We start from the raw sequence: 12,906 nt of genomic DNA, 5'->3' as shown, positions 1-12,906 counted from the left end.
AAATTTCGGTCTTTTAACACATGCTCAGTAAAGGAAATAAATCAATGTGGAGTGGCTCAGACTAAGGGCCCACATGCGCACTGGGGGAACAGGGTGGAGCTACTGGGAATTCCCGCCTTATGCAAAGGAGGAGCCAGATCTCTTCAATTCATGTGTGGTGGCCTTGCGTTCAATATAAGAGGTGGGAGCCCGCTGGTGGGACCCCCTCTCTTTGCTGAGTGCTCCCCTTTAGCTTAATAAGTTCCACTCTCCTCACCCTTCACTGTGTCCGCACGTCTAATTTTTCCTGGTGATGACACAAAAACCCGGATTTAGCTGAACCAAGGAGCAAAAAAATCCTGCATCATCATGACACAGAAAACCGAGGGTGGCCCCATGAACGGCAAAATGACTATCAGAATGGCAACAAACTGGTGAAAGGATGATAAACTTGGTCTCAGATTTTCAGGATTTCTGTTCATTAGACTATCTTTCTGAAATTAATATATGAACAACCAAAATAGAAAATGACTACACAGAGACTTAAAAAGTCATTTACATTTAACCTTTCACATTAACACTATAATATATACACTCATCCAGGAAATATTTATTGGAAGCCTCTGTGCAACACTCCAGACATCCATTCTAACTTAAACTAGTTTTCTTTATCCAAATAGCATGTAATGATGTGTTTCTTACAAACATCCTTTCAAATGGTAAGTCAGTTAATAGGGTTGCTTCTTTATAAAGTAAAAGAAGAAAATTCAAAACGGCTAGTAAGTTCTAAAGAAAAGGTATATGGCACCAAGAAAAAAAAAAGGAGATGGGAGAGTTAGTAAATTGAGGAAAGGAAAGCGTCAATCCTGGTAGAAATAAAATGAAAGGATGGCAGGAAAGGCAAACCTCTAAGGAGTACGGTGGCATCTTTGACTCTTAGAACTCTGGGCTGGTACACTCAGCTGTGGCATGGCGGCAGGGAGGAGTGCAGCATGGGTATCACAAAGCTGGGCTTACATGCCTCTAACAACCTGGCCCAGCCATACCACCACAAGTGAGTTCCAAACCTATCTGAACTTCAGATCTTCATCTGCACAATGGAGATAATGTAAATGCTCTCATAGAACGATTGAGAGCATCAAGGCAAATGAAGAATGTATACAGATTTCCATAAATAATTAAATGTAGCAGGTTACTGCCACTGCTGAGCCACTAAAAAGTATAAGCAAGCAGTGATGGTACCTACCCAAAGGGAGGAAGCAGGAAATGGGTTATGACAAATGATACTGAGCCAGCGATATCAATTTGCCCGGTTTTCTACACGCCTACTATGCAAAGGAGAAAATAAGAGATTCATGGAAAGGACTATTTCTCCCTCACTCCACGATGATGTCTTAACTAAGATCAAAAAAAACCTTGTTGTTTCAGGGTTTTTTCCTCCCTTATACTGTATTTGTCTTCATACAGAAGGAAACATCTTGTTAGCATTTCCTTTTTAAAAACACTAAAAAGAAAAACCTGTCAAAATGGGACCACCACATTAAGTCACGCATGCCACTTAAAAAGTTTTAGGCTTGGGATGATGAAGGGTGGATGACAACTCAATGTTGGGCTGAAACTTTCTGAAGATAAAGTAAAACAGGAAGTGATGGTTATTTCACAGGCATAGCATCATACATATGAGGTCAATTACTCAAAGGTCTGAAGACTTTTAAAGCACTTCAACATTTCTTGATTACAGCAACTGACAGCAATATGCAGTAAACTACAACAATGGCAATTGACACTGATTACATTTTGATCAGTTCCTGCAATTCAGAACTCATTTGTTACTGAGCTTGTCAGACAAGCCACAGATATATTCAAGAAATCAAATTAAGCACCCTGATTAAAGGTGCGATCCTTTATAACTAGGACTAAATAATTCTGTTCTAAAGGCTTTGCCAACCAATTACTTCAGTAACTGAATATTCTCTCTCTCATTAAATCAATTATTTAAATCTCATTTTAACATACAAGTCAGATAACATTTTCAATCAACTTGCTACCAGCAAACCACCTTTTTAAAATCCAAGAGGTTTCTAAAGGAAATCTTTTATTTCCAGCTTTCTACCAAATTATGATTCCGTATTTTGAGAATCATATTCTTTCTATGGAAAAATAAGCCATCATTCTAAATTCATGGAATAAAAAGCAGCTGTCACATCAGAAGCAAATGACTACACAGTGTCTATGTTACTAATTCTCTCTTAAATTTTCACTGTTTTCAAATAGCTCAATCATCCCTAGCAGTCCTTTACAATCAGTGAATGCACTGGGACTAGGCAGAATTTAATAATTATTTGGGATTCAAATGTGAAAACACATTTGGAGGGTTCATTCAGAATATATGTTCTACCATAAGAAAGATAAAAACAATTTGCTTCCTTTCTGACCAAGGAAGGACACTTCATGGGTTTGTTAAAAATCTAAACTAACAAGCACAGATAAAAAGAGTTGACTTTTTATTTGGGTGAACGTTTCACACTTACGTAACCACTGGTCATTTTTTTGAAACTGAAAATCTGCAGTCCAACCTAAATGCAAAGTGCAATTTTATGCAGCTGCTAGCACCCTACTCAACACTGACTTAGGTCCAATTTTAAAGTACTTGAAAAAGCACAGTGAATGGATGAATTTTGAAAATATGTTTTATAATTTTCAGCTACGTTAGTTCATTTTCCCCAATCTATGTGACAAGGCTGTCCTACAAAGGAAACAAGGTAATGGTTTTCAAGTAAAACTCTTCTCATTTCTTGTTTTCTGTGGTTTTATGTGTGAAAATAAAGTCATCCAGCCCTTCTTGCAAATCAGATTTAGAATTAACCACTGAGCTCACCAGACCACACAAGCTACTACCACATTTTCTCACAATTTCCTCTTCTTCTGCTTTGATGTTTTAAACTAAAGTAGGGAAGAAGGAAGAATGCGTAACAATTCTACCTAGTATCAGTTCTAATCTACCATGAACTATTGTAATTGATATTTTACATTCTCACTCCATTTACTAAAAAACCATGACTCACCTAAAGACAATTCATCTGATATTTCTCCCTACCTTTCCCAACTGTGCTAAGTTTCCACTTTACAAAAACAATAACTTCTACCAAATCTGTGCGCCCTGTCTCAGAGGCTGCAAAGGGGAAGAAAAAGACAGGCATCTGCTCATATGGGCATGTTCTTTCAGCAACTTAAGAAGCTTGGTCCAGGGAAAGGCTCAGAGACTGCTGGAAATCCAGCGGATAGTTGCCTTAGGCTCCCAGAGGGGAAGACAACTAAGAATACCCTCTCATCACCGAGGAAGGCAGCTGCCTGCTCCTTTACCTGGCCTCGAGGAGAATAACTGCCTCTATTTTGACAGTTTTCTATGGTCAGTGTCATTGCTATTTCATGCCAGCTGGGAGTTAGGGGAGAAGGAAAGAAGAGGGAGAGAATAAAGAGGATAAGGAGGGAAGAAAGGGGCAGGAGAAGGAGGATGGAGAGAAGGATAATGGAAAGAAACATTTTTCTCTATTTTAAAAACACACCAGAAAAAAGAGACAAGTGAAAAAACATGCAAGAGATTAAGCATATACCCTTTTAGAAATCATTATAAACTTTTGCATGAGTATTTAAATAAGACTTAAAACACCTTAACAAACAATACAAAGTACTTTGTGTAAAAATGGCAATAAAAAATTCTAAAGTAAATAATTAGCTCTCAAAAACTACAGAGAATTGGATAAATGGCAGCTCTCCTCAAAAAATAGTACATGGCTTGGGACTGTTTCTCAAATACTTAAAAATTAAATTATTTCCCATTTCTACAAAGACAATGCATTACAAACAAAATGTTCCTTGAAAAAATTCAAATTTGGAATAAACCTATTACCTGCAGGAATAATAATAAACACTAATTGCTTTTAAAAAGCAAAGTTAAAAATTTGGCAGACCCACACAATTTTTTCCTCTTCAGGATATACATGTAACCCTCTAACAACGCAGCAAAATGGGAAAAGTTGGAGAAAAAAAATACCCCTAAGATTATGTAGACATGACTATTCAAAACTCTAAAACCCTTCTTTTGGAAGAGGCATTAAATTATTTCCATTTGAACACTCAATCAGTGTTCAATATGAAGGGGAAAACATACCAGAAAAAAGAGACAAGTCCACTCAATCAGGATAAAAGGAAAGAAATAAGGAAACATTTAATTGATTAGGAAATAGCAAGTAAATATATTTTGTCAAGGGCTAAGGTTTGTATTGATAGCATAAGGTAATAAGAAAATGGTATTAATGCTAATGAAAATCCAAAGTTTTTGACTGATAATCTTAAATTCACACTAGGAATTATTTATAGATTACTCAAAACAAATGTATATTGTGTAACCCTCTTAAATGAATGGCTTAATGAGGAGGTAACAAGTCAGTATCTGTCTCACATCAATTCTCTAACTTTCCTCTGTTTGCAGAATGATATTACTGAAAACATAAGCATTTCCCCTGCCAGCAATATGTGTAAGGTTGTGTCACACTCATGTCCTGGGCTTCTCTACTCTGAGGCTCATGAAAAGTAAAAATAGTTTTCCAGGTCATGAATTTTTTGAGGGTTTAGATATTTAAAAACACCTTGTAAGTTAAGGACTGGCTTGGGACATTTCCCATGAGCAGAGCAAACTACCACGCTGAGTTGAGCAATGCTGTACACGTAGAATTTTATGAGATGACCAACAAATTTTGAGACAGCTTAGCACTTCAAGGTGACCACAGAAAAATCCTTGTTCAAACTTTCCTTGAACAGGAACAAGATGATAATAAAAATAATGCCAGGTCCTTAGGACCAATTTACCAGCAAAATGTGCCTTTCAGTCCACATTTCCCATTCTGTTATCAATATACTCTTCCAGTTCTAATCATCATAACACCATCTTGGAAATGAAAGAAGTGTTTCTAATTTTAAAATTAAGTAAAAGCAGATGCTGTAGTCCCATTAAATTCTTCCAGCTGCTACTGAACCACTGGCAACCTGAGTCTATTTAATTTGGAGACCACTATTGGTAAAAAGGAAAATCTGACTGCCAAAATTGCACACCCAAGTTAAACCAGAGAGGCAGAAAATGAAAACAGCTTATGGAAGCGAATGTATTCTAATAAGGCTCTCCAACTGATGATGGGCAATTTCTCCTGTGGTTAATAGCTTACAAAAGATTGTTGCTTATTAAATCCTTAATTCAAATATAGGCAAACAAGCAATCCTATCCGTAGCATGGTAGTTGATTTTATTCAACTTGGCTCATGCTTCCTAAAAATGACTCTCTGCTATAATGTTTTAAGATGCAGACAGGTTGGAATGCATTCACAGCACACCTGAGGGCACTGTTAATATTGATTAATTAAAGTAAGGTATCAAATAAATTAATATGTAGCAAGATCATAATGACAGATTGGTTTGATACACAGGCCCTCTAGCCTGATGAGTTATCATCACTCTTCAAGAGGCAGCCTGTTTTGGGGTGGGGGAGAAGTGGAGTGTCTTACAGGTGGCAATGAACTGACAGCAGTGTGTAATGTAAAAGCGCTTTGTCATTCACATAATGTCTGGGGTAATGAAATGAATTCACTTTCTGGCTTCCTCTACTCTGCGATGCCAAAGAACACTGTGTTATCAGCACAGATGGAGCATGCATGGTTCTGGAGGAGAGCCTGGTGTGAACTACAAACAAGCCACTGTGAATACCAATGAATCCCTGAGAATCAGACCCTTGCTGTCAAATGACAGTTTTGGAAGCTCCATAAAAATGAGCGAGTCCCAGTGGTCTTGTCCAACCAAATGTACTGTCACAATTCTGGACAGGCTATTTGGAAGCCATGCAAATCATAGAGGCCTGACTGCCACTTCCCTGTGAGAAGCAAGCACAGGAAGATAGTCAACCAGAGGGTGCATTCTTTTTTCTTTCATTTCTTAATAAGAGGTAACAGACAATCTATGCTGATGCAAATACTAATCTACTTCTGTGGGTCAATTGTCTCTGCTCGGCAGAAAACTCCTCTAGAAAGTAGAGGAATGGAATGACAAGTATTCTCTACATTACTACGAGATATTAAGCTGTGAAGTCAATGAACATACACAAATAACACATGGAAAAATGATTAGAAAAGAGGCATACCCATTAACATACTCAGAAGTCTCTGGACCTTTGAACTCACCCCCACAACTCTGTACAATCCTTGGTCATTTATACCTATGGGAAGAAACAAACTATTAGCAAAATAAAAGACTATCATATTTTAAAAACCATCAAACAGTTGCATTCAAAATCTCTGCTAACTAACATTAGCAGCATTCCTGTTAACTATAAAAATAACCTTTGAAAAAAGCAAGTGTTTAACAACTTGTTTTACTAGCTTTTTATCTGTGAGTTGTGGTTAAAAAAATAATCTCAGCAAACAATGTTCCATGTGGACAAAAATGAAATGCCTCAATGTTAATAAGTTAGTTAAGTATCATGGATACATTGAAATGAATACCAATCCAATTTGTAAAGATGCACTAAAACTTTTATGTTTATTGTATTTACTTATTTACATTTTTCTTCAAAAGTTTTAGCCTTTTAAAAATATGGTGATGAGTAGTACACAGAAAGAAATCATTGTTTGGATGATTCTTGAAAACCATGGAAATTCGTTCAAAACTAAAGCAAAACTAATTTTTTTTTAAAGTTGTTATATGTCCTGTCCAGTGAGGAGCTGCGAAACTTCAAATCAATATCACCACAAAGTATACTGCAAAATGAACCAAATCAATGCATCCTCTCTCTCTACAGAGATCTGAAAACAAATTGTCCCTGAAAACAAGAGACATATAAAAGAAAATGTATTGTCAAACATAATTTGGTATGCTGAACAAATATCCTTATCATTTGCATTCTGATCTGAACAAATCAATGACGAAAAGACATTTTTGACGCAATTAGCAAACTGAGTGGCATTAAGGGTAAGAAAATCTCCATTTGTTTAAAGTTGCATCCTGAAAGGGGTGAAAGTAACCTTACATTTGCTTTAAGAGGGAAAAAGGGATAGATGAAACAACTGTGGCAAAATCTTGATAATTATTGAATCTGGATGAGAATATGGGAATTCATTGTACCAATCTCTCTACTTTTTTATGCTTGAAAATTTTCATAATAATGACTTCCAAAAAAATGTGACTTATATTTACTTCTCAAATGAGTTGCAGCTTTCTGGCTGTGTGTTTATTTTCTCTGCTACGAATGTTAAAGGTAACAAGAACACAACTGGCTGACAGGCAGATGATACCTCTAATCCCCAAAGTTTCCAAAACAGAATAACACAACAAAAGGCCATGGAATTTGCCCACGAGGGTTTACTTTCTTTTCACCTCCCTGCTCGGAGTGATGAAAAGAATACTAGTCAGAGTCTAAAGAATTGGATTCAAGTCAGTTCAGTCACTCAGGAGGAAGACAGGAAACCTCTCGGAGCCTCTATGCTGTATCTGAGATGAAGGACTGCATCCTATACCCTATGTTATGCTGGGAGGGAAATGAGATGATACTAACACGTGTCCTACAGATTGTAACTCACAGCGCACACACAAAAGCATTCATTCTTCCTTGTAAAGTTTTGTTCCCTCTTTTTCTCTTTGCTTTTTTAAAAATTATAGTTACATATACTATTTTTTTTAACTTTTAAGTTCAGGGGTACATGTACAGGTTTGCTACATAGATAATAAACCTGTGTCATGGCATTTGTTGTACAGACTATTTCATCACCCAGGTACTAAGCCTAGTACTCATTAATTATTCTTCCTAATCCCCTCCCCTCTTCCCACCCTCCACCCTCCCACAGGCCCCAGTATGTGTTGTTCTCCTCTATGTGTCCATGAGTTCTCATCATTTAGCTCCCACTTGTAAGTGAGAACATGCAGTGTTTGGTTTTCTATTCCTGCATTACTTTGCTAAGGATAATGGCCTCCAGCTCCATCCATGTCCCAGCAAAGGACATGATCTTCGTTCCTTTTTAGGGCTGCATAGTAGTCCATGGTACATTATGTACCACATTTTGTTTCTTTTGGAGATGGAGTTTCACTCTTGTTGCCCAGGCTGGAGTACAATGGAGCAATCTCGGCTCACTGCAACCTTCGCCTCACAGGTTCAAGTGATTCTCCTGCCTCAGCCTCCCAAGTAGCTGGGATTACAGGCATGTGCCACCACGCCCAGCTAATTTTGTATTTTTAGTAGAGATGGGGTTTCACCATGTTGGTCAGGCTCATCTTGAACTTCTGATCTCCGGTGGTCCGCCTGCCTCCGCCTCCCAAAGTGCTGAGATTAGAGGCATGAGCCAATACGCCTGACCCCACGTTTTCTTTATCCAGTCTATCACTGATGGGCATTTAGGCTGATTCCATGTCTTTGCTGTTGTGAGTAGGGTTGCAATGAATATACATGTGCATGTGTGTGTATAATAGGACAATTTACATTACTGGGTATATACCCAAAGGAATAAATCCTCTTTGCTTTTTATTCCTTATTTTTTAAGTTTTGCAAATGTCCTATTTTTCCTTCTGTTATAGGCTGAATTGTATCCCCCCAAATTCATCTGTTGACGTCCTAATCCTCAGTACTTCCAAATGTGACTGTATTTAGAAATAAGGTCTTGAAAAAAAAGTAATTCAATTAAAATGAGGTCACCAGGGTAGGCACAAATCCACCATGACTGGAGGCCTTTTAAGAAGAGATGAGGACACAGACATGTACAGAGGCGGACCATGAGAAGACACAGGGAGAAGACAGCCATCCCCATGCCAGAGAGAGGCCTCAGAAGAAATCAACCCTGCTGATAGCTTAATATTGGACTTGTAGCCCCCAGAACTGTGAGACAATTGATTTCTATTGTTTATTCAGCAGCCCCCATCCCCAACCTTTTTGGCACCACAGCCCGGTTTCATGGAAGACAATTTTTCCACTGATTGGGGTGGGGGGGATGGTTTCAGAATGATTCAAGAGGATTACATTTATTATTAGACTCTCATAAGGAGCACACAACCTAGATCGCTCACATGTGCAGTTCACAATAGGGTTTGCACTCCTATAACAATCTAATGTCGCCACTGATCTGACAGGAGGCGGAGCTCAGGCCATAAGGCTCGCCCGCTGCTCACCTCCTGTTTGAGGTCTGGTTCCTAATAGGCCACGGTCTGGGAACCGGGGAGCCCTGGTTTAAGTCACCCAGCCTGTGATACTTTATCATGGCAGCCCAAGCAAGCTAATAATTACTCGCTATCTCATTAGAGCTTAAAGAACCAGAAGAGCAAAGGCTAGCCCTTAGTCTACCTAAGTCTACTCAGAACGCTAAGGAGTCACAGCAGCAGAGACACACCTTCCTGAGGGGGAGCACTCAGTGACTACAAGGGAGGAAAAGGAGGTTGCACAGCCCTGTTGGAAAAAAGAAAAGAAAGTTGCCAAGAAACACAAAAATCAGAGACCTTTTGAGCCTGATACAGGAAAAAAGATTGAGCCTCATTCCTTCCTTCTTTTTGGAAGCCAGAAGGGCATGTCGAGATAGTTTAAAATACCAAAGGGTTTCAGTACTACTCTAGTTAAGAAACCTTAAAAAGTTTGACCTCAGTGGTAGAAGCCAAAAGAGCAAATCATACTCTGCATTCAAGCAAACATGCCTCTGTGAAAAGGGCCTGAATTATATGGAGAGATGAAATAAGAATGTCACTTCGGCAATAATCATCACTCTGTGCCGGTAATTACTATCAAATAATTGATCAAGTTCAAATTCATCAACCTGAGAGAAGTAGAGTTAATTGTTAATGCATACTGAGAGGTGCAAAGGGGAATTAAAGCTACTCAACACAGTTTCTACATTTTTAAATGAAATTTAAATAAACCTTGCACAAAAGCAGCTTGGAAATAGCACGTAAAATACATACAACTCAAGTCTTGTTCGATTTTCTATTTCTTGCTACACTGTTCTCAAAAGCTCTGAACTAAATGAGAGCTGGAACATACTTTTTATCTATGAACACATATATGTTCATATAAAAGGCATCAAATACATCTTAAGGATATAAACCAACCAATATGCCAAGGCATATTAGTGAGTTTATCATGTCCTTTCCAGCTTCTTTTCCAAATTTCCCTGTCAACCAAAGGGATCACTATTTCTGATCAACAAGTATTAGAAATTTGAAATCTTTGACTTCTTCCCTGTCACTTTCCAAATGCAACAAGTCAATGTCCACTCTTTCTTCGAACTTCAGACTAATTTCTGCCTCTTCAACACAATCCTGAATTTCATGCACACACATTTATTATGGAATCCCTAAAAAGAAATATACAACTATAATCCATTCTGAACACTGTCTTCTATCTTTTTATTTTCAAACCACTATTATTATCTAATGTCCCCTGGATCCCCATTTAAGAGCAAGCCTTCAGATCCAGCCCACATCCTCTAGCCTTAACAAGTATGTAAGGCACACACACGCACACATACATGACGGGCCTCACCTCATCTTCCTACAGGGACTGCAGTGTATTCAACTTAATCACAACAGACGGCTCGACCATCACCCACAAAATAACCAAGTTCACTGCATCCTCTGCGACTACATTCAGGCTGAAGTCTCCCCAGCAGGAATGCTCTTCCCCTTCTCTTCACAGATTTATTCAACTGTCATATATTTATTCATCAGATATGTGCCAGGTGCTATTCTGGTTGCCCAAGATTCGACAGTGAGTAAAATTCCCATCTAAACCTTCAAAACCGGATAAAAATCCCCTTTTTGACACCAGCCCACAGTGATACTCCCTTCTTCTAAACATAACTCATAATTGATTCCTTTTAATTTAACACTTGATTACATTTAAATTTTTTTATTTTTAAGGCAGGGTCTCGTTCTGTCACCCAGGGTGGAATGCAGTGGTGTGATAACAGCTCCCTGCAGCCTTGACCTCCTTGGATCAAGCCATCCTCCTATGTCAGCCCCTCGACTAGCTGGGACTACAAGCACATGCTACCCACACTCGGCTGAATTTATTTTTTGTAGAGAGCGGGTCTCACTATGTTGCCTGGGCTGGTCTCAAACTCCTGGCGCAAGTGGTCCTACTGCCTCAGGGCATCCCAAAGTGCTGGGATTACAGGCAAGAGCCACTGCACCCACCAGGGTACATCTTAAAACAAGTCCACAATCTTAGTCACAATTCCCAAAATCAAAAGCGTTAATGGATAATGGAGTGGCATCACCAAGATGGTGGCATAGAAAGTAACCTGCTCATATCCCCATATGACAGTAAGAATTCTGCATCCATCCACCATCAAAGTCTCTCTGAGGGCATCTCAGGATTCAGGTAAAAGTTTGTGAAACCTTGGTGGAGTTCAAGACCTGGGAGGGTTGCTTTGAGAGTGCAGACCAACATCCAGGTGGCTGATGTGCCACAAGCTTGCTCCTAGGTTCAAGCTTGACAATGGTCCAGTCCTCCAAGGGACTTGGCTACAGCCCTGTTTGGCCTTGAGCCTGCAGCTGAAACTATCTGCCAAGGGGTCCAAAAGGAATCTTGCACACTGGTGCTTTGGCAGAAAGGTTCGTCTGCATACTAACAGTGGTCTCAGCAGTGAACCTGAGACTTGCCCTGTGGCTTGGCTCCAGGGCCCCTCAGCCAAGGTCCCAGCTCACAGCTGCTTGCACAGGGACCCAGAGGGAGACTCACCCATGTCTCACAGCCTGGGAGCCTGAGCCTTCCAGATGGGCTTGCCAACCTCTGCCCCACAACAGAACCTAAGGGGACCCAGGCTCAGCTCCCGCCCCTCCCAATGCAATCAGGGAACAATCTTGTGTTGAGACCTACTAAGAGACATACACCCAAAGAGCCTGGCTCTCCAGCCTCTGCCCCACAGCAGATCCCAAGAGGGCCTCATCTCAACTCCAGCCCATTCTGCTATAGTCAGAAATTCATCCCACCCATGCAGAGACCTGCTGGGAGACACATCCATCTGGGCCACTAGAACAGTCTTCTGGACTCAGGTCTTGGCCAGTATTCCCACACAGTCCCAGTACCTTTTTTGGGTCTTCCCCAGGTCCATCTGGGGCAGAAAGCCACGTCAACTTCTGAGTCCTGAAGAGACTCGTGGCAAGCCTGGGCTTAGAGCATCCTCTAGTGCTGAGACAGCTACAGTGGTCACAGGCTTAGGAAACCCAAGAGTCAGTCAGCTTAGAATCCTGGAAGGCCCTCTGAAGAACAGGCACAAAGCCAGACCGGGTAGATGAAAATAAATAGCCAATCTCTCAATGTGCAGACACTGTCACACACCTACAAGCATCGAGAGCATTCAGGGACCGGCACAGTGGCGAGTGCCTGTAATCCCAGCTACTTGGGAGGCTGAGGGAGAAGGACTGCTTGAGCATGGGAGTTCAAGGCCATAGTGTGTTATGACTGCACCTGTGAATAGTCTCTGCGCTCCATCCTGGGCAACATAGCAAAACCTTTTCCCTAAAAAAATAAACAATTTTTAAAAGAACACTCAGGGAAATATGACCTCACCTAACAGGCAATATAAGGCACAAGAGACCAACCCTAAAGTGATGAAGACATGCAATCTCTCAAAGAAATTTAAAGAAGATGAGCTTCCTTCTCAACAAACTTCAATACCAGAGAATCAATTCAGAAATTTATTGGGGAAATTTAACAGAGAGATTGAAATAATTTTTAAAAATCAAAAAGAAATCCTGAAGCTGAAAAAGTATAAATCCATGACCTGAAATCAGGTTATTTAAGTATTTTTTCCACTCAGACTGAATGTTCATATTTCACATGTTAAAAGTAATTTCCACACCAAACCTGCCTGGAGATGTAATATTCTATTCAGTGTATGTCTCACA

The 12,906-nt window shown here is 39.8% G+C and overlaps 1 protein-coding gene across 6 annotated transcripts in view; it reads right to left on the bottom strand.

Annotated features, from left to right (window-relative positions):
• Nucleotides 1–12,906, bottom strand: part of ARHGAP10 (Rho GTPase activating protein 10) — a 337,402-nt gene that overhangs the window by 127,089 nt on the left and 197,407 nt on the right. For all 6 annotated transcript variants that reach the window (XM_054486509.2, XM_054486510.2, XM_063664171.1 and 3 more), the window contains one exon: nt 6,167–6,241. In XM_054486509.2, the coding sequence (XP_054342484.1) occupies nt 6,167–6,241 (75 nt within the window). The remainder of the gene's footprint in view (nt 1–6,166; nt 6,242–12,906) is intronic.

Source organism: Pongo pygmaeus, chromosome 3, assembly GCF_028885625.2.
Source record: "Pongo pygmaeus isolate AG05252 chromosome 3, NHGRI_mPonPyg2-v2.0_pri, whole genome shotgun sequence".
Classification (NCBI taxonomy): Eukaryota; Metazoa; Chordata; class Mammalia; order Primates; family Hominidae; genus Pongo; species Pongo pygmaeus.
Note: the sequence above shows the minus strand (reverse complement) of the source record. Positions and strands in the feature narration are given on the sequence as shown.